This window comes from Parus major, chromosome 1 (genome assembly GCF_001522545.3).
Source record: "Parus major isolate Abel chromosome 1, Parus_major1.1, whole genome shotgun sequence".
Taxonomy (NCBI): Eukaryota; Metazoa; Chordata; class Aves; order Passeriformes; family Paridae; genus Parus; species Parus major.
Window position 1 is genome coordinate 42,180,018 of NC_031768.1, and position 23,737 is coordinate 42,203,754.

At 36.4% G+C, this 23,737-nt stretch overlaps 1 protein-coding gene across 1 annotated transcript in view; it reads right to left on the minus strand.

Annotated features, from left to right (window-relative positions):
• Nucleotides 1–23,737, minus strand: part of GPC5 (glypican 5) — a 587,425-nt gene extending 563,688 nt beyond the window's left edge. The window contains exons 1-2 of the mRNA XM_015623392.2: nt 23,534–23,737; nt 15,463–15,624 (exon numbers count right to left, since the gene is read on the minus strand). Of these exons, the coding sequence (XP_015478878.1) occupies nt 15,463–15,624; nt 23,534–23,699 (328 nt within the window). The 5' untranslated portion in view covers nt 23,700–23,737. The remainder of the gene's footprint in view (nt 1–15,462; nt 15,625–23,533) is intronic.

The following is a 23,737-nucleotide window of genomic DNA, read 5'->3' on the forward strand; positions in this document are numbered from 1 at the left end:
AAAAAATATATGACTTGGCATTGGCCTATCTGTGTAATTCTACCACAGACGTCAATTCTCTCTTCAGGGGAATCAAGGTATTTTCTAATCATTATAGGGCTGCTGAAAGCTTTTCACTGCAAAACAACTGTAACTTCAGTAAAGACCCTAACAGGTGTAGATCTCTTCCTAAGAGGCAACTATATCACATATATCATATATCAACTATGTCCTTCCTTGGAAAGCCAGATTTCTGCATGCATCCCAGTAAACTATAGATATATACTAAACTTTATATACTAAACTTTTCATGCCTCCTGAGTAAAAAGTAGCTTATTCTCCCAATCTCATTGTATTCAGCTAATTCCTAAGCAGCAGTGTTAAAAATGCTATTGTCCAGCAGTTCAACTGCTGTCAATGCTAATATTAATAAAATCTGCTTAAAAGCAATTTGAATAACCATAAATATACAGCACAACAGAAGGACCCCAGGGCACCTGTGATAGAAAGACATAGCACCACAGGATTCACAGGAGAACTGTGCTTCTTCAGAAGAATCCCTGAGGCCAGGAAAGAGGTTTCAGGTCATTGAATACAGATAGTATTAATGTTTGTGCTTAGGAAACTGACTGAAAAAAAAAAGCTTAATTTGTGTAATACACAGGAACAGAACAGCTTTTTTTATTATTTTTTTTGCATTACTGATTTTAATCTCAAATGAAAGTGCTAACTATAAACAGCCAAGATAAAGAATCAAAAGTTATGAGCATAAGAATGAACATCAGATAAATAAGACAGGAAATGTACATGAATGAGCAAGAGAATGATGGATGCAAATTAAAATTTGATATAAAGAAGGAAAAGTACACTAAAAAAGAACCAGAACTCTTCCTGCTCTATGAGCTGCCTATGAATTGTTATCTATGACTGAATATGTTTCTGTTTCACCACATTTATTCTGCTGAGGAGTTTGTTGTATCTATCAAAGGCATTATCAGGGATTCTAACATGTGAATTACTACTACCTGTGTTTCCTTGGCAAAATAATGGGGTTTATTTTTGCAATATATTATATTGCAAATTGCAATATAATTGTGAAATTGCAATAAAATTGCAATAAAATTGCAATAATTGAGAAACTGATCTAAAGATCATACAGACAGACCAAAAAAGAAAGCAAGAAAGGAAAAAAAAAAAACAAAAACAAAACAACAAAACCTCATCCACAGATACAGAGGGAAGATTCTAAAATAAAAGGTCTGTACATGTACTGCAGCATTCTCCTGAAGTCAGATATGCTAGAGTTCCCTAGCACAGTATTTGGGAATAAAGTTTAAAATTCTTCTCTGAAGAGCACATTTCTCCCTCCAGCTTCACAATAAGCCTTTCAATCACTTTTTAGCTCAGTGTTCAAGCTCCTCTGTATTTTAGGCCCTGACTTTGTCCTTAGACAAGCCAGTTGTCTGTGGCCTCCTCAGGCAAGGGATAATATGACATCTGTGCTGTACATAGACAGAAAAAAAAGCAGCAGCAGAATAGATCTGATGTCCATGTTGTTAAAATACCTAACATATAAAGCATTGACAGTTTTCTTTAAGACATAATAAAATCCAGCAAAAGTGGATGAACTCTTTGTACACATCACTCAAGAGGAAAATTAAATAGATTATTAAAGTATACTTACATAAATATTGATCTAAACCACCAAACAACAACCTGAACATTTTTCCAAATCTCAAATTATTTTCTTGAAATATGGAAAAAGACATATGGGGCTTCTTCTTGGGATTAATAAGCCATGTGTAACCAAGTACCTCTCACTAGTCCTGTGAAAAGTCAGCCAGCCACCCTCTAACTGGGGATGTAAAATTCTCAGGGTGGGAAAGAGAGCAGGTAGAAATCTATCGCTCCCATTATCATCAAAAACTCAGAGATAAAGCCAGAAAGAACTAGGGATTTAGGCCCTGCTATGGGGACACAAAACAAGGATGTCTTGTCAGTGTTTGAACCACCCTATGTTTTGAATCCACCAGCTGTTCAAAATAAAATACATAAATACAAAAGAGAACAGAGTCCAAGTCCCCCTACTGTCCATTTCTAGGTAGACACCTTTTCCCTCCCTGAACAGAAAGGAAGGGAAACAAACACAAAGTTTCACAGAAAAAGTAGCATAATAAATGTGTTAGGAAAGATTCTGGCCTCTGTGGTCTCACAAAGTAAATACCTGGAAGAAGCTGCTACGCCTAATTTGTGAAAATTCATCAAAGCAACAAGAGAAAAATATAAATCACAAGTGAAAGTGCTTTTACTTAATGCATTTCTCAGAGGTGCTCCAAGGCATAACCTTACTAGAGTAGTAACAACAAGTAGATTAGAACAGGCCTCGATGTTCAAAGGGCAACTAGATACTGGTGTTGGAATAAATCTGGGAGTGGACACCAGAAAAAACTCTTTCAAAGCAAAATTCCTGGAGTAGAACTTATTTCAGACAGCATGGAGAACAAGAATTGTTTCTTTAGATTAATTTTCTTACATCTATATAAGGCTATGTAGCACTATACTGTTCTTATAACTCTGGTTTCTTGCTCCTAATATTCTTTCCCTTCATAGTGCTAACAGATTTCATTTGATAAAGAGAAGATGACTTGGGGCAGAAACAGGCAGAAATTGTTTCTTCATGGTAAAACAGCAGTGTTATAAGATGTCAAGATGCTCAAAGTATCTCAGTTTTGTAAAAAATAGTTGTCATGCACAACCTTTCTCCATCTGTGATCAAGTAATAAAAGCTTTGCCAAAATCTTTGAAGTCTTGATTTTTGTTTTAAAACTTGATAGTTTTAAGTCCCATCAATAGTTCTCAGGTTTTACTACTATCTTAAAAGCCTGAGACAAATTCAGTTAGACAGTACGAATCATGGAGAAGAGTGCAAAATAAAAGGAAGAAATTTTGGCCATTATCTGATTTTTAAAAAATCCTTAATGAATAACCATACAAAAGCTGACTGCACAGAGCAATAATGTCAGCGGTGTACAAGTCTGTGATGTTAAAAAAAGTAAGTGATTTCAGTACCTAAATAGGTAACATGACTTGATATTCCTAACCCAAACCATTCAGGAAGTATTTAATTAGGATACAAAACCACATAGATCCTATGGTCTTTAAAAATTTGTAAAGCATGCAACGAGTATCCAAATCAACCATAAACACTTGATGTGATAGACATGGTCTAAATAAGAAAGTAAAATAGAATTTTGTGATACATATATAATGCTAAATCCCACTTAGTTGCAAAGCTTTTTGGAGAGACTGAATAACTTAGTGGTCTTCCCTTAAATTTCTTCATAAGGAAGAAACATGGGGGGAAGTGTGTGGAGAAGACTGCATTCAGTTTTCTAATTAAATTGACACTATACATCTCCCAAAGAATCATTCCAGTGCCAGACTGTACTATGATGAATGCTTTCTTACATTCACACTCACCATTTTTAAGACTGGAACAGGATTGTAGATCTGACTGCTGTAACACACCTTGGGGCCTGCAAAATAGTTATTTACAAAACATGGCAGTGGCTGGCATATGATTGCAGTGCATCTTCAAAAGCTGATGGATGCTAAACCTGACCTAAAGAACTTGAGATTGGGTTGATATTCTATCATCCCCAAATAACCTGTTCCAATGGCTAATCAACTTGAATATTAAAATGTATGGCTTGGTCCACCTGGCCCATGTACATTAACCAAATGGGGAAGCACTGGCCTAGATATTGCCTAGATACTGGAAATGCATCTCAAGCTGAGTACCTCCTCATGGCCAGAGATCACCCTGCCTAGAAGATGCATTCACCACTGTGGATTTAATTAGTAGCTCACCAGGTTCGTATGCTGAGTATTCACTCTCTCAATGTGGACCCAAGGGACAGCAAAAGAATGCAACTAACACTGCATCTCCATATTAAATAGGTAGTGTCAACTTCTGAAGGTTAGATAGTAAAGGAACAAAAGAAAATAGGGAAATAGAGCTGTAGAACAAACCAGCACATTTTTCCCCACAATTTGTCCACACTCTAAAACTTTGATTCATGAGTAACCAACACCACCTTTCCCTGTATCATTATGGGAACAGAAGTAAGTTAGAAGTTGTTTTTTTTTTGAGAAACAACTTAAACATTGAATTAAGCTTGACATGCTCTCTTCAGAATATTTTTCTGGCTTCCTTTTCCTAGAACATTAAATAGAGCTTTCTTGGTCTTCAGAATTGTCATTTTTAAGTTTGAAAATACTGCAACACAGTTCTCACACTCTATGAGGTTTTACATTTTCAGGTGTGTTAAGTTAGAAACTATCACTTGTTCTGAATTCTCAACATGAACAGTAAGAAGATGCCAAGACTGGATTTCTTTAAGTGACACAGAAGTTACTTTCATGTAAATGAGCCAAGTTAGGGCACTGCTCCTTCTACTACAGCTGCAGCTTCTAGCTGTACTGTGTTTCACTGAAATTTAAAGCTAGATAACACAAAGAAGAGAGGAGTCATAGACTCCTAAACAAAACCAAAACTTTTTTAGATTACGTAAGGAGAGTAGTGTCCTCATTTGAGAAGCAGAAAAGAGACTTTCTGGATTCCCTGAAAAAATCAGTTGATTAATTCTTAATACTGCCTTTGATTTTCACCTTCCTTTCTGAAACTTACCATCAGTTTAGGTGATGGTCTTCTCAAGAAAGTACTGTTGCATTTAGTTATACACTGGGCAGGAGGGGAACTGAGACTGTAAAGTTCTAGGGAAATGAAGAAATTAAAAACACACCTCTTTTTACCCTTTCCTCTTCTTTCTGATTAATGTCCTAATTTTATACTTCTGTTATTATTTCTCTAAAGATTGGCTTTTTAGGATTTATTCAACTCAGATTTTTTTATTTGGTTTCTTTAATCTACTTCTGTGATGAGTGCACAGACAAAAGCTAATGATGAGATATTTTCTAAAGATATTTTTAATTATTTTTGTCACTAGTGTAAGTGTTCTAGATTTGTTTTATAAGAGGTGTGGAGTTTTAAGAAAATATGCAAAAAGCTTGCACCTTTGTGCATCTTACCAAATCTTTTTAACAGTGTGATTCTGTTCCAGTTGCATTAGGAACCATAGCAACTGCAGGGAGGGAAGCTGGGTATCAAAGAACTATTTCAGCTAGTGGAGCAAATCTGTAGTTAGAAGTGAAAACAAAGCTACGATTATGATTATTTTTCTTTTCACCCTGCTACCTTTCCTGTCCTGCATCTTAACTGGGATGTTCCTGAAAAGCAGCAATTTGAACTGCAAATTTTTTAATCTTCTTTCCATAGGCTCCAGTGACTCTTCTGCGGCAGTGACACTGTCTAGAGCTTCAATGTAACTTAGCCCCTTACTTTCAGAATATACATGTACCTTACATACAGTTCATGTAAGCAAAAAGGAGTAATCATTGGAGTTGACTCCATTTAAAACAGACATACTTGATCTCATTTCCTTTGAACATGATGGGACTAAATGCCCCTGCCTCACATGTAGACACTGCATTGTTGACTTCTACATTCTGAAAGAGTGAACTTGAATCTTTTGCCCAGAATAGTGTAATTTCCTTTTCTCAAGGTTTTGCAGGATATCCTCTGTGGGATCAGTATCTTGCAGTATCTTGCTGCCCAGGAGTCCAGAAAGGACACCTATGACAGCTAAAACAGTACTAGATAGATGCCTGTTGTGCAGCTGATCAAGCCCTGAATCTCATCCAAATAAACTCTAGGAGGGTCACACTGAACTATGTCATTAAACCATTAAACCATTCTGTTCTTAGGCAGTTACCTTCTCTTCATGGTGCCCTTCTAACTTCTCACTATTGCATTTTCCATGTTTTGGGCTAGTTTGTACCACAGTAACAGCACTGAAAGAGGAAGCAAAATCAAAGTTCTTTAAACCAAAGGGGTCATTAATCTGCCTAACAGTAAGGACAAAGTGCGGTGAGTGGAGGAAGAGCAATCTTTAAATCCTGAATTATAATAAGTACTCTAAAAACATTGTCTTTAAAAGAAAACAGCAGGTTTATGATCCCCAGGTGTAAAAGAAAGGGGAAAAAAAAGCCAGCTTAATAAACCATTAAATATAAAATGGAAATATTAAATTAAGAACTAAATCTTTCCCATGGGAGTAATCACTACAAAATTTCCTTAAATATTATCTTCTACCTAATAACACAATAAAGAAAAAGACTTTGCATAAAACAAATCACAGATTTTAATCATCTACTCTGAAGGAAACCCTTAAATTAGATGGCTATTTCAATTTATTTTCAAAACAACAAGAGTACGCCCATGAAGAATCAAATCTCTCATGGGACTGATCAAAATTGAATTTGCAGTTTCCTGTACTATGCTGACAATCATTTACAATAAAATTGGAATGAGAAAGGGAAACTGTCTGTGGGACCACTGAGCCAGGTAATAGCTTCAGTATAACATGGTCACAGAGCCAAAATTAAATTAAAATGTACACGGAATTTTAATATGGTTGAACTAGGCCTTACTTTGCTTATAGGATTCTGGCCTGCAACTTTTAAGTTACAGATCTGGAGTGAAAAAAACTACTCACTGGAGATAATCTGGCATTTTACCTTACCAGTAATTTGTTTAAAATAATATAACATTAAAATTGTGTTAGGCAAAACAAATAAAATTAGCTTGAAAACTATTTCAGTTTCAAACTGTTAGGACATAATGGAAACACAAAGGAAAGCCGTTTTATAACTTCAAATTTCTAGTCCTTCTCTGTATATGTACAAACCTTGTAAATTGTAACTACATTACTCCATTGAATAAAACTCAAAAGACCTCACAGGCACAACATAAAGAACAAGGAATACTTCAAATATTTAATTATTTTCAGATGCCTAACAATAAATAAACAAATATATTTACATATCCATAATGTATTTTACACAAGTAGGGAACAAAGATTGGTATGCTTCAGTTTAAAAATAACACATTAACTTGATTTGAAAGAAATCTTTTCAGCCATATAGCAAGCCAGGCCCTGCAGAACATCTTTGCCATACTTAGCACAGGTTTGTTTTCACAAGCAGCCAGCCCATTGCTGTCACAGTGGTAGCTGTGGAGGGAAATGTCCACTGGAATTTAGATACAAATCTCATCGTTCTTAAGAGAAGTTAGATAATTTTCTCCCAATCAGAAAATAATTAATTTTTTTAAAAGTCTAGTGACCTTAGAGGATTCACTGAAAAGAGTAATAAAATAGATGAGATCTGGACACTGAAAGTATATCCAGCCCAGAGCTCCTACATAACTTGAAAAACACTTGTTCTGAAGTGATTCAGGCCTGCGAGTGCAGACTATATTTATAAATCGTACAGATAATTAAAACTACTCACTGGAGCAGTAGCCTTGCTTTGTAGCACACAAGCACCCTAACCACCAAACTACAGGGCTAATTTTTCACTTTGCTTCTATCACAGTGGATATTAAGTAGGTATACAGATGAAGACAGCTAGAACAGGGAAGAGTTACACACAACAAAATAAATAACCCAGAAAACAGCCAAGTCTCCTCAGTAAATTCTGCTGGTTTTTTTAGACACTACCGAAAACCCCTACATAAATGGCTACTGTACAAGTACTGAATGGCTATGCAGCTGATCTACAGCAGATCTGTAGTATGCTCTATTGACCTGCAATGCATATGCATTTCAAATGCACTGAAATACTGAATACAAAATGTTCTCTTCCAGAACTCAAGGATCAGCAGATCTCTATCCTGGCACTTCTCTAGTTTGCACAGACCTAAGTTCAAGCCTTTAATGCAAAATGAAATTTGTAGCTTTTTAAAATTGGATATTACTTGTGTCAATAGCTCTTTTAAAGAATCAAAGTAGAACTACTGACATTGGGCTCATGACACCTTTTGTATTAATAAGTTTTTTTCATAATCACCGTTAAAATCACTGTCACCTACTTCACTACATGACACACATACCTTTCTGCTTAATTCAAGAAGAACAAAAAGAAAAGTAGATTTTCACCTCTTATTTTGCAAATAGCCACATGATAAGCAAAAGCATGAACAACAGATTTGGCAACGTGTTTACAGAACCTTCTTGCACATTTCTACCTCTCAGCAGGAGGGAAGCTCCGAGCAATAAACTGGCTTTCATTTGCATCAGGATAAAAGCAATCACCTCCAAGCAGCTGATAGGTTGGAAACTCAAGTGTGAGCTTACTGCTCAATAACCTGCTTTTGTTCCCAAATTGTACTCACACCCTTGCACTGTTAGATAGGGTGGCTGTAAGGTTTCAGAGAGTAGGGAACTTCTGAGGGCTACTTTGGTGTGCGGAATAGACTCACAGGGGCCCAGCTTCAGAAACACCTCAGTGTAGGTATCTAAACACATGAAATTTCGCTATGTATCCAAGCTGTCATTACAGACAATGGTGACACTGGGCTCAGCTCAGTTGTCTAATCATAGGTTTCCAGTGACATTTGGTTAAGTTCTTAGGTCTTCAGCAATAACCCTGGGGTTTTGTGTCCACAGGAGGAAAATTCTCCTCTCAGGTTTATGTTTACAGTACAGTCCTTTTTTGCATATTACCTGGCTTAATTCTCTCTTTTTTATACTTCATCTACTTCAAGTACAGGTATAATTTTTTACAGGAAAAATCAGTGCTTGTTTTTCTGAATTTTGTAATAATGTATTTTAATGTTTGGTTAATTCCAATTTGATGCAATTTTACCCTCCCTTACTTTTCCTTTTTGCTGTTCTGACATGATAGTTTTCTAATTTAAAAAGTCACTTAAAATACAGTAAGATTTACCCACTCTAGATGTAAACATACCTATCTTTAAAAATTCCATGTAAGACCAGATAATGTTTCTGCTGGGAAAGCCAACTGGTCTTACTTCTCACAAAGCTATCAAAATGCAGTAAGTGATTCCACTTCTAAGCAGTATGTCAGGTTCACCAAGATGCAATTTGAAAAAAAAAAGTTAAAAGTAAGACTGTCTTTACTGTAAAAACTGCACAATTCTTTGAATTTCCCATGTAGAATATGTAGCTCATAACAGCAAAAGTATCTGTTGAAGTGCCAGTGTACAGATCTGTTAGTTCTATACACAATAGTTCCACTGTAGGACTAGCAATGAAAAAAAAAAAAAATATGTGTACCAAGTTATGAACAAATACGTGTTCTTTTAATACTGATGCCTAATACTCTAAATTTAAACCCATTCTGCAAGAGTCTTTATGACTGAAGCAATCCATCCCATTATGCTACAGTAAAGAACTCTGTAATCTTCTTGGAGGGAGATTAATGAACAACCCTTTTTGCTAGAACATAACAGCCACAGATTAATCTTAAAAGTAGTTAAAACATTCTAATCACTTAGCTTTTCCTTTTAAATCACATTTTAAACCTGTCCTAAGGCAAATAAAATTCTGTTGAGCAGTCCAGTTTAACCCCTGGCCTGAAAACAGGATTAGTCTTATTTACAACATAATTCTTGGCAACTGTTTTCTTGTCCAGCTTGTTTCTAAGACATAGAATCCCCAAAATTTTTAACCAAAAGCATTTTAATGTTGTCACTGGAAAATATTTGCTAATATTGAGCCTATACTTTCATTGCTGCAGTACAACGCCATTGGGGCTTTATTTACTGTAAAGGAGTACAAATAAGCACTTTCCCATGTGTAGTTTTTTTCATATGTAGATTTCAGAGCATATTTTTTCTCTCTTCTTTCCAACTGGTCTATGTCTTTCAAGTACACTACCCAAAACTGAAAGATGTTCTCCAGCTTACCAATGCAAAATATAAGTTTCAATTCACAGATTTCTGCTGTCTTTCTGTTTAAGAATCTTAAAATTGTTGCCTGCCTGACAACAGTATGAAGCTGCTGACTTCTGTCATCTTTTGATCCATCATTATTCATAGGATTTCTCCTACAGAAAAAAAAATCCATTGCAAGATATCCCCCATACTATTATGTCTTCCACTGTTCCTCTCCAGCTAAATGGAGCACTTTGCATTTGCTCCTATTGAACAACAGTTCTTTCACACTTTGCCTCCATTGTGTCAGTACTATTTTGAGTTCTGTCTTTCAACAAGACTTGCTAACTTTTTGGGTTTTTTCTTTTTCTTAACACAGAATAAAAATAGTAAGTGAAAACTTCCATGCGTATTTGAAAATCTTGGAAATCTAAAAGGCTGCAGGCAATTCTACCTTTGAAATAATGCTAAACATTCATTCAAAACCATTAACTTTATACTACCTTCTCTGCTGGAGTTCAGTCTTTCAGACTCCTGTATTTTGTCAGCTATCAGCTTCCCAATGTTCTCAGAATAAGCAGGAAGCAGGCATACATGAAAATGCAAATTTTCTAAGGCCACTGCTCCCAAGGGAATGATGCTTTAAATTTGTACTTCACTTCTTTTTTCAAATGCATAAGAACTACATAAAGCATGAAAAAAATCTAAATCAGCATATGTCTGTACTGATCACTGTGTTACAGAAATATAAACTAAAACAGTAGTTAGCTGGCACTAACAAAAATATGAAAAAAAAAAATAAATTATAGTACTCACCTAGTATGAGACTGAACAGTGCATCAACATCAGCTTAATTGTAACTCAGACATTATTGTAACTAGGAGAAATAATTGATGGTAAATAAACAGACTGAGACTAGAATCCAGGAGCACAAGTGCACACTTGAAAAGAACAATTTAAGAGAAGACTGATGTGGTGAAAACTGTTACAGAAGCCCATTAAATCCAGGTGGATGGATGGATGGATGCATGGATGGATGGATAGATGGACGGATGGATGGACGGACTGACCAACCTGTATGTGTGCTGTGATAGACACAGCACACATATAGGCAAAGAAGTATCTAAAGATAAGAATGAGACAGAGTAGAACCAAATCCCTTTGGAATGATAAAAGACTTGCTTACAATACAGAAATAAAACTCAGGATTAATAATGAAATTTTAGGTATTAATCTAAATCTCCAGATTTCTGCTCTTACAGCAGTCCCTTAATGCTGTGTTTCATGTATATACAGACATACTGGGCCCAAATCTAAGTTTTATTAGTGTAATGTTTATCCTGATTTTTTATTATAAAGGATTCAAAATACCACATGAATAGGTGTTTTCTGAAGTTAATGAAGTCTGTGTAACAGCTTTGTTCCTTAGACCAACCAGTGGGTATAACAATTCTTCTTTGCTATTAAAATTCCCTGCTTCCTCAGTCCAGAGGGGAACATGATCATAGCTGTGGGAAAGGGCTGCAGAGCAATCAAGAAAGAGGAACATAACTCTGGTGAGCCACAGGTATTTTTGAGACCTTCATCCCCCAATACAACAGAGTGACAAATGAAGTCTCTCAACCTGTCCGCATTTTTGTCTTTTAATAGAACCCTTAAGTTTCATTTAATTAAAAGAAGTTGGGATTCACCAGTATTTAGATTTAGGCTTATTTATATCACACTTAAAATATAAAGGATTATGGAGATGAAAAGGAAGAAAATGTTGGAACATCAAAGCAGTTCATACTGCAAATGATCTGAAGGGCAACATATCATTTGAAACCATGAGAGATATAGCAGCTCTAGCTGGAAGTTTTCTGATCTTCAAATCATTCTTCAGAAAACTTCACAAATGGAAAGCAATTGAATCAGTGCCAGGGCACATTTACTTTCACAAAGATGAACAGAAATTCCATTATTTCTTATGGCTTACCAGAGAAAGCAGCTCAGAAGATTTCAACACATTTTCTAATTCACACAATTTATTTTAGCTACTGACTAAAACTTTATCCTATTTAAATGTAATAATTGTACTGTGATCTCAAACAATACAGTGCAACAATGTGACTTCATTTAATTCTGCTCTAGGATAATGTAGAAATTGATCTACTGTGTAGCAATAATCTCTCAGAAAAATGTGAAACTGCATCAAGAAAGCCTGATTCAATATACTTCAGAACTTACATGGCAAAGGCATTAAATTTTTCCTACACAGTAGAAAGTGTCAGGTAATGCTCTATTGAAGAGTGCAGTTTATTACCTATTGCATACAGACACACAGTTGCCAAGTCCACTGTTTCTGTGACAGGCAGCCCGATCCGGAAATGATTGATCCTTCCATATTTATAAAGGTATATATTTATAAGCTACAGTACTAGAGTTGCCAAATATAATAGCACAAAAAAAAGTCTATTTGATTTGGACTCCACAACAAAATTCTAATCTCGAAATTTCCTTTTCAACCAGATAAGCTGTTATCTTGTTCCATGTCATACGTGGCCACTTTTTAAAGAGTTATGAGCTCTCTTGTGGAAAAACAGTGAAGTGACACAAGATCTGATGTTCTGTTGCGCTCCATCTACCACAGATCACCAGATTTTTAGATGTCTATTCAATTCCTCTCCAAATCTTAGAAATTGTAGGAATTTGTTTTTTTTTCTCTAAACAAAACACAGCACTGCAATGTGACTACACTGTAACCCTGGTGGCATTTCTTAATCTTTTGATTACAGGTATAGATAAAGGTCAGTGTCAACTTTGAGTAACATCTAAAAACCGAACAAAATAAGTGTGTACATATTGAGAGGCATTTACAGTATGTAAATGTAAGGTTTAAAAAGGATTTGGGTTTATGGTTACTAGGATAGAGATGTTATAGCAATCCTTGTACAGCAGCAACAATCTCTTCCTCAAATATTAAGATAAAAACACTAAAAATCAGAAATGTGCAAGAACATTATTCTAACAAAATGACTGTCTTGAAACTAAATTATCATACAGCTTAAGTTCTATAGTCACCTTTCTCAAGGGAAAAATGATTTATTGCTCTCCATAATATATCTCCAACTTAACAGATTTCTAAATATTATTTAACTTATTTAACTATTTAACTAATTGTCACCCATCCATCTGTTCCCTCACCATTCCTCAAAACTATTAAAAATAAATAGATTCACAACAAAAAAGAAAACACACATTCTGAAACACCCCAAATATAAGGAAAAAACTGTAACAGTACTTAGTAGGACCCAGTACACAACTGGAGCAATATGCACCATACAGTTGACACGTCCTAAGAGAAATGAAATTTTTGCAATATTTGAAAATTGCCAATAGTTGCTGTTAGGAGGCAGCACTTACCACAATAGAGAGCCACAGAAATTTCACAAGCATTAAAAGGTGACAGAGATATGTCAATATATATAGATGAATTTACTCTCATACAAAGACATATTCACATACATAACAAGTTAATAGACAGACGGGCAGACAGCTGCTTCATTTCACCAAAACAGTCACCATAAAGTCCCTGGTAGTTAGACACCCTGAAGACTTGAGATCTCTAGACTGTATTTAATGCTGAATGAAAACACACCTCTGAACGCCTCCAGAGTCAGATAGAGATCACTTATTTTAACTGCCTACTTCACTCTACTGAATATGTAAGAAACTGAGACAAAACATAAGCTATTTGTTCTGTTGGGAATCTAGTCCCTTTAAGGCCAGCCTCAACATACTTTGAGAAGAGGCAGGTGACAGCAGTGACAAAATCCATGACATCTTCTCCCCTCTCTACACACTCCAACAATTCCCATTCACGTTTTCTGCACGACTCCTGAGATGTCTGTCTAGTTGCCAAAGTAGCAGAAGAGATAATCACACTCATTCCTAGCTGCCCAGCCCAGCCTCATCTAAACATAAAAGAACGTCTAAACATTTGACATTACGGCACCCTGCCATACTATAATTCAGATTGTAAAGGACCTCAAAGAAGTCTCCAGACCAAAGTCCTGCTCAAAGCAGGGTCAAAACTGAATTCAGTTCAGATACAATGTCTTATGTTCCTAGAATTCCAAGCTGGAAAAACATCAGCAACATCTTACTATTGTTTCTGAATCTGAAATCATTTAGCTTTAATTTTAGTTAGCAAAGGTTTCAGTTCTTCAAAAATTAGTGATATGTTCAATGGCATGTTTTTCCATGAATAATTACTTCAAGGTAAAACAAGGTTTTAAATCTAAATAATACCAGAATCCATGCAACATTCTCTCTGTTGTACTTCTTTCTGTAAAAGGAAAAAAAAGACAGAACTACTAAAGACTAAAATATATACTCTGAAAATATGTCAAGTGTATAAGGTGTATAAAATAGATTTGTATTTTAATTATATGCTTTGAAATGTATTTGTTTAAATGCAAGTGATGGACCAAAGACAGCAGACCAAATTTAACTCTAGATTAACTCCTATGGTACCAAGAAAAATATAATGCACAGAAGCTGAAAGGAAGAACAAAGGCAGAAGAGAGATGGAAAGATTTCTTTGTGCATTTTACCAATGGTTGCCTGATTGTAACACCCTTTGACAGCTGCGTTAGGCAGGCTAAATGGCAAAATTCCCAAAAGCTGGAGAGCAATTCACAACTTCAGCTTGTTTTTAGCATTAGACAGCCTAAATTTAAAAAAAAAAAAAGGGGAGGCCTTAGGATTCCAAAGTCAACTTTGCATTTTAGGACCCCATTCTGCTAATTATTTCAGCACCACAGGTTAAAAACAAGAGAGCTGCCAGAAGGACAACTTCCTAAGCCCGTATGAAGCTACCATGTTATCCTTTCCAATCAAGTGGGCAAAAAGGTTAGTAAGTACATATTAGGAGATAAATGACAAGGCTTTAGGGCTTTGTTCTCAACACATGTGAACTCTCTATCTCTTTCTACCATATACAACCTCCTTTTTTACTATTTTCAAATCTTCTCAGCTCCTTAACCAATTTCTGCGTTAACTTATGCCTAATTAAATCCAAAGGGGATTAATAGTACATGAAGTGTAATCATAAAAAGGGAAATCCCACCATGAGTCCAATTATTTATCAGGTAACCTCCTGTTGTTTATTAAAAAAACTATTGCTCAACTTGCAATTTTTTTTTTAAATTATATTTAGAAACTCGAAAGTCTTTAATATTAGATCTCAAAAAAGAACCTCAAAATCGCAAAAACAAACTACTGAAGAATGTCTACTAGAGAAAGACAAAGAATATAGTGATGGAAACAGTGGTATAACAAAAATCTCTCTTTTGTAGCACTCCAGGGATTAATTTTGAATTTTTGTATGGCCCAAGTTAAAGAAGTTAAAGAGGAATGTAAAGCTACAGGTTTTCAATTAAAATCAAAGCATCTTACTAGAATGATATCTTACTTTTTCTTACTTTATCTTACTTTTTCAAATATAATTTTTAAAAGCCAAAAATTCCAAAAGTAACACAGTTTCTAATCACCTGCACTATTTAGTACTCCTTATTTGAAAGCATAAAAGCATAGGAAGAAGCTAAAAATTAACAGATAACTTTTATTACATCATAAATAATCAAAGATGAAAATCAAGAAAAGTATGAATAAGTTTGGAAACAAAAAGCAGAAAGCTTTACCTTGAAAAGCAGCTGCATTACGTGATATTAAAAATTTTAATGTAGCACTTGATGTTTGAAGCACTTGATGCATATCTTGCTTTGCTGCAGTCTGATACCTTTCTTCCATCCTTTTGGTACAGCATGTTGGATTTTTAGAAGTACAAACCTGGAGATCAACACCTAAGGAAAAGGCAGTAACACTGATTAATCTAAAACAGAAGTATGCAAAACACAAATGCGTAGAAAACAACTACCTTTTTTTTTTTTTTTCACATGGGTATTGACACATAAAAGAAATACCCAAAGCTTTAAAACATTTCAACAGAAGGGGATACTAATTAAAATTCTGTGGGAAGAGAACGCTTATTACAATTAATGAAAGTCACATAATATAATTTCCCTGACACTGTAATCTTGTTGCAGCTGTGAATATTGCTAACTAGTACTGGTAAAAATATGCACTGTACATCACAGGCGGTAGATGTCCTGCCCCTGGGAACACTCAAGATGTGGCTAGATGGGGCTCTGGGCAACCTGATCTAGGTGAAGATGTCCCTGCTCATTGCATTGCTCATTTAGAAGACCTAGATGACCTTTAGAAGTCTCCTCCAACACTAACTGTTCTGTGATTCTATGATCCTCTAGAATACTGAACTGCTGGAGCAGCTCATGGCTGGATGTGCTTCTGTAAACCTTGCAATATAAAAAGCTAACTACTTCCAAACATTATAAACTCACCAGTGGAAGCCCATTTCTGACAGGTTAATAATGAACACACATTAACTTCTAAAAGGAGCAGCCCTAACTTCCAGTCTAATCTCCCTAACTGTGTCTTTCTCTAATGTCAAACATTCCCATGAATCCATGACACCAACTCCCTACCTCCCTAACAGGTTGGGAGACATTTCTACAAAGGAGTAATTTTTTTAAATTTTGGGCATGCTGAAATCCCCGAGGAAAATTTCAGTACTTTTATAACTTTACAACTGGAGCATAATCAAGCATAAAAAGCATTATTCATCTTCCTTGTTATCATGTGGTATTCAAAATCTTTTTTTTTTTAATGCTGTATCTAAGCAATGTTTTCTAATATAAAGAACAAACATATCATGAAAAAATAAATACGAGAATTTAAATTTTATTAATACAAAATTTAATATCCAATCCAAATTTTGCTCTCAAATATGTTATTTCACTGACAGATATGACAAGACTTCACGGACACATAGTGATAAACTTATTTTCATCTGCATAACCTTTCAACTTCTACATTTTAACTATTTTACATTACATTTTAATTATTAACAAATAATATACAGGGTAACTGCTCACATATAGTTCCTGTGTACACAGACACAGACATGAATAATACTTGTCTAATATTAAAATGAAATAACCTAAAAATTAGCTCTAATTCCCAAACTTTTCTTAGTATTTTAAACAATTGTTAGGCACTGCTTAGCTTTCAAACTTTTGCCTCCTGTAAAGCAGAAGCTAATCTGAAAATTTATCGAGGCTTTACGGACTTAATTATAGCTTCAAGAAGACACACTTTCAGCAAAACTCTAAAATAATAATGCATATTTGTGTATGGCTTCAGATGACTCTTCAGTATTACTTTATTCCCTTGATTTTATGGAAAATATTTTTTTAAGCACCATTTTTAACATGGATCTCATTCCCAACCCTAACAGAATTTTGTTTTATAGTTTTAAGACTGCTAATCATGTATATATATAAAGTACATTTTATTTACCTACTTTTGTTCCAGCTCATTAAAAACAGCTGCTTTCATTGACCAGAAGAAAGTAACCAAATACAACATACAAAGAACCCAACTGACTAAAAACTGAATTATTTGTCAAAACTCACAGAGTGGTTTTGTAGTTGATTTTTAGAGAACTGCAGAACAAGGAGCAGTTCTTACACATAGTGTTTCAGAAGACACGTAAAACAGAAAGTGAAACAGGTCCTTCCATTTCAGTACAAGCAATATTAAAAAATCCACACAACTTTTCTGAGTTTTCACATGTAAAAAACTTTCCATCTTCCACAAGAATTGTTTTATCAATAACCAATTTTGAAATAGAGGGAGAAAACACTTTTTACTCCAAAAAGGCATACTGGCTATTTTCAGTGCCAAATTCTAATGGCCCTACACTGTGATCCACTTTGAGACAAGATTACAAGACAGCTAGCAGTGAAATGCCTTAGCCTGTAATAAAAATATATTGAAGTAAGCAATTACACTATATGAAAGATTCTAGAACTGAAAATAATTTAGATGAGTCTAGGAAAGACAGTTTGGGAAGAAAAGATGATTTTTTCTGAGATGTAAGTCTACCAATCTGGAACTGATTTTAAACTTTTATTTGTGGTCTCAGCTGTATAAATCTGTATTTTCGGTACCTTGAGCTAAACAAATGCTGACAAGATGAGGACATAAACTGCCAGGAAGTGAAAATACCAGATCTGTGGCAAATTTCTGCCTATTTAGACTTCCAAGAGATCAAATCCAGGATCTGAAAAATCCCAAAACAGATTTAGGATTGACAAACAGTCTTCCAGAAGCCAGCACTGAAATGCCATATGGCTTGAAAGCAATTGTCAAATCAGTGGTTTATTTCAAAATGGATTTGGAACCTGTATCAGACTTAAATCCTTCTCATGCTTATTCTTTAACATTTATTAACTTATTTTTGTTACAAGCACCACTCCAGATTTAGCATTACTTGCTATCACTATGAGTGTTGTAAAGTACTTGAGCTTTGCTCAGTAAAAGAAGATGAGGATCAGCCTCAAGCACCTGGCCCTGACTGTCGATACTGTTGAACTATCACCTCCTTTCTTTCTGTGGTTCTATTCAGCAGGCGCTAGTATTTCTCTCACCCGCACTTCAAGAGATGGTGCATTCTATCTACTGCTTTCAAATGACACTCCAGAGAGCACTGCAGTACAAGTTTAGCTCCTTCCTTATACACTCCAAGCTCATCTTCCTGCCTACTAAGAAGCACCCCAGCAAGGTGAAGCCATCCCTCCAAACACCCACACTACAGCTCACAGAATAAAACACATTGTCCTGTCCAAAAGCCCTCTTATTTCTGAGACTGCCTGAATTTCGGAGCAGAGGAACCCACAGTGTCTTGGCATCACGAAAGCATCATATTGGTCCTCAAGGAGATTCAAGAGACAATCCCATGAAGTGAAGACAGTCCATTCCTTCTGCAGGACACCAGTCTTAAGCAATGTAGGCATGACCCTGTCTGTTCCACTCAGCATGAGATTCAGGAGGCAGTACTCTGTCTTCATGAGCTGCACCACCTTTCAGGCCAACCCAGCTAGCTAGATCCTAAGACTCCTGAGCACTGATGACTTCCTGGAGAAGTTGAAAGATAGGAGACTGAGATAGGGGAATTGCTATACAGCTGAGCCAAATCTTTTGTTGCTTTTAATCTCCAAATATTGTCAAATTTTTTTCACAGTAATCATTCTGTGGATCTAGAGGTGAAATGTTCACACACACACAAAATTATGTTGTTGGCAACAGTCCTTTCAAAAACAGATGTGATACAATGAACATCAGTAACTGATTTGACAAAACAATTCACTTTCTGTCTCTGACTAAATCATTTTCCAGAGCTCTGAATGTCTGTTAAACAAATAGAGTAATTAGAAGTGTCCCTGCCTCCACACAACAAACAGAAAAAAAAAATTAATTTGACTTGAGGTAGAACCAAGATCTAAATTACCTGAATGTAAATTATACTAGAAACCCAAATTAAAATTCCAATATGATTTTGGAATTGCATTAAAGTAACTTGCTAGATTTTAAACTGACTTCTATTGTTACTTTAAGGGGAATTAGGAAGAATATTTTCATTTGAATTAACAACAGTACCACAGACCAACTTTTTCTGACATTATCTCATCCTTCCAGCATGGTTTTTCTCATTTATTCAATTTCATATTCATAATGATTCTCTACCAAAAAGCCTTCGCAGTAAAATTTATACTAATCACAGTCTTCACTCTCTTTTATGCTTCTTGTTCTCATAATTGCATACATGATCTCCCAACATTTGCTGAAAAGAAGCCTAGACTGATTCCTGGAAAAAAAAACAACCCAAAACCAAAAAAGCAAACAAACAGAAACCAACCAAAAAACAAACTGCTGAAAAAAATAATCTCCTTTTTACCCTGAGTTCACTGGGAATTGTTTGATTCTAAAGTGACAGCAAATGTAACATTTTTCAATAAGCCACAGAATTCAGCTTTTTGGTGCAAACAGAAGCCTGAAGGTTTGTTCACTGGAATAACTACCAGAGACTCTATGTTAAGAAGGCAAGAGTGAATGGTTTACCAGCCATCCCACTCTGCTCTTGCTAAAATCTTATCATATAACAGTTTGGGTTGGAAAGACCTTACAGAATACCTAGTTCCAACCCTCTGCCATGAGAAGGGACATCTTTCATTAGACCAGGTAGTTCAAAGCGCCATCAAGCTTGGTCTTGAACACTTTCAGGGACTGGGGATCCACAATTTCCTGTTCTACGTGTTCTGAGAAAAAGGAACCAGAAAAATATTACTTGCAACCAAGATAACAGAAGAAGAGCTCAGAGCTCCCATTTAATCTGTCTGAAAAAAAAAAAAAAAAAATAAGCTGCTGAAATTAGCTAAAAGCTCTAGATTTACTAGCATATAGGGTAAAAGAGTGGAAGTCTTCAAGAAAGTTGCTTAGGTTACAATACCAGAAAAGTTATACAGTATCTTGAACACAAGAAATAAAAACCTGTAAAAAAAATATTTTGCAGACAGCAATCTTTTTTTCAAATAAACCAAGTCATATTGATTATCCAGAATAAAATAAAGAAGTCCAAACCTAATCTTTCATATTTATTTCATTCTTCATACAGCAAAGAAGTGTCTTAGGATTTTTAATTACTGAGGTTACTCTGTACAGTCCCACCAAAAATGTACCTGTAGCACAAAACCAGACAGGAAAAAAAAAAACCAACAAAGTATTTTTGCAACTAACATTTAAAATCAGCATGAATGCAATAAATGTTCCAATATAGCATGTGATGGAACTGAGCACAAGTCTGCACTATAGTTCCCAAATCACATTTACAAAACACCAAGAACAGCTAGTCAAATGTCGTGATTGCTAGGGGTAGCAATAAGTATCTTGGGATTGGTAAATATATTAATTTATCTTGATTATTAACTGTCATTTTCAACACTATTACATCCTGTACTATGTGAACAATAATGCAAACTCTAATTTGTAGTTACCAAATCCTCCAAGATCACCTTCATGTAAATATATATGTCATTTCTGCATAGGATGACAGAGGTATTTTTTTTCTCCCTTAAAGATATACAACCTTTATACAACAGCCACAAAACTACTTATATAAAATAATGCAAAGGTTTTTGAGCTAATACATATTCAAAATACAGACACATGACAATCTCCAGAACTAGAATTTGCATGATTTATTTATGTAAGACTACTTTTTTTATTCCTACTAAGATGAGGAAAAATCTGAATGATACAGCCCTTTTTTTTATACATGCAATGAGAGCAAGGCAAATATAAGCCCTGTAATTTCATTGACTTCCATTGTATACAAAAACATACACCAACCAGCATTCCTGCTCTTCTTCAGCTGGTGATCCTACTCCAACCCAAAGACCCAGCTTAAGACATTTAAATGAAAGTGCTCTTAAACAAGTTATGTCTAAGGTACCACTAAAATAAAGACACAGAGGCAATGCAGGAGAGGCATTTATGCAGCTTATCATGAAGACAACACCAGCATTTAATAATGGAGTAGCTCCAAGTGCACTGGCTGTCCACTGTGGCTGCCCACAAGGAGCACCTGAGACGCCAAAGGTATCCCACCCACTACACACTGCACCACCAGAAAGATAAAAGTTTCCCAGAGTTACTGCATCTGTCAGCCCCATTGAGAAGATTATGGAAACACTAAGAAAATTAAAATTCTCCCAGATGCCCACATTTCAGCAACAAATTTAAACTTTATAAAAGCAGCTTGGACACCTCTTTTCATAAGTGGACAGCTACAAAAAAATGTGTGTGTGTTGCATGGGTGCATGTGTGTGTCTTATACACAAACACATTTTTAGTGTTATCAGAAAAAAATTTAAAATAATTTTTACGTTTTGCCTCAAAAGAAGGCTTAATATGGAGGATCAGTAGCAAAAAGTAACATTTCACATCATGCTTTGAGCCTACGAATACATTTAATCACACCTAAACCTTCTGAAATACTCATTTAATCCCTGTTTTCTTGTCACTGTCAGTTCTGGATAGATTTTACTGTTTGCAATTATTTGTTCCATGATATCTGAGGTCAGTGCTATTCAGAACAAGAACTCTGGCTGCCCACCGCAGTGTAATTCCTTCAAAGAGTGAAAGGCTGCTGACCATGCAGCTGTACCACACCTCCTGCTGCCCACCGTTTGCAAGGGCAGCAGCAGAGAAAGGAATTCTTTTATATTCTTACAATTCAAATATGGCTTTTCCTTCAACCAGGAAATGCAGAAAAGTCAAAATCAAAAGAAGAAAGCGAGTGGAGGTATAAAAATTATTATAGGGGAAAGGAGGAAATCGGAGGAGCAGAGCTGAAGAAACATATGTAAGGTAGTCTAGTTCCTTGAGTCAACATATTTCCTCCCTATCCCTAGTACATGAATGAATGGTAATCAAAATAAATGACAATGACAGACAAAGCATAAAAATTACAGTAGGCTATGGAATGAGAAGAACATAGATAAAGTGATACCATCCCATTCATACTGAGATAATTCACACAAATAATCAACACAAAAAAACTACATTGCCGACAGGGCTGTAATTCAGATTTCACTTTCCAGACACCTTCATTTGCACGGTACCTGTCTCATCAGGCTTTTCAACTTAAATGTTTATTTCCTTTTTATCGAAGAGAATTATAAAATCTTTAGGTTAGGACAATGCAAGAAGACAACACTGCATGTTGATAAATGTACTAGTAATAAATATAGTACTCTAATTTGTGAACTACGCACTGAAATATTGACTGTTCTAAGCATTGTCTGTCACATGTAAAGCTAGAGTCATTAAAAGCTGTATTTTGGAGGGATTCCTTTAAAATAAACCTAGTATGTCTTAACTTGTATAGTTAATAAAAACCACATAAATTATCTTAAAAAAATAACGAGGCTAGCTATTGATATTTTAAAGTGAGGGGGACATTAATTCAGCTTTTGTTGCATTTTTTGTCAAAAAAGTACTGACTAACATTTACTAGTTAACTTGTCATCCAAACATGAACACACTTTACAGACATGTAAAAAAAAAAAAGTTGTTTTCTCATCCTATATTGCTGATCACTAAAATACTTGCATTTTAGTTCTCGGAGTTCAGCTAAGGTTCTCACAAACCTGGAAAAACCTCAAACCTAAAATCGTACACCTTACTATATGCGTGCATTGCAGCGTCATTCAGTATCTACTTTAAGAAAAAAAAAACAAAAACATTGTTGATACAGATGCTAGACATACTTAAATTGCCATTAAGACTCTACTTTCCCGGCAATTTTATTCCATGACATTCCAGTGACGGGCAGACATCCAGCAGGGAAGATGCGCAGCCCGGCCACTTGCCGCGGTGTAAGTCATCCCCATCTCACGGCAGAGTAACTCCAGCAGCGCCAGTCGCGGCTCGGCGGCTGTCCCCAGCCCCAGGCTCCCATGGACCTGTGCCTGCCCACGACCGCCGGGAAGCGGGACGGCCCCAGCTGAAGCTCGCTCTGCTCCGCGCGATACGGAGTGGAGGTGGGCGGGCACGAGGGGGTTTTAGGCAGGTGTCGGGGTGCTCCAGAGCCCACAGCCCCACAACAGCTTTTTCTCTCTTGAGTAGGCGGCCAGTCGGGATGTCCCTACGGAGAAGCGGGGGACCCGACGTGCCCGTGGGGTCCAGCCCCGCCGCCAGCACCACCCACCCATCGCCGGCGGCGGCACCAAATTCAAACCCGGCGGCCCCGCCGCTCCCGGAGCCTCCTGCCCGGCAGCCCTGCCTTACCTGCCCGCGGGAACTCCGGGACGCCGCCGAGCGGGCCGAGCCGCCGCAGCTGGAAAACTTTCCGGACCGCCTCGCAGCTCGGCAGCGGCTCCGCACCCTGCGAGGCGGCGGCCAGGAGCAGGACGCCGAGGGTCAGGACGCTGAGGCGGAAGCTCTTCCCCCCCATGGCCCGCGACCGCCGCCAGCTGCCGCAGGGAGCGCGGC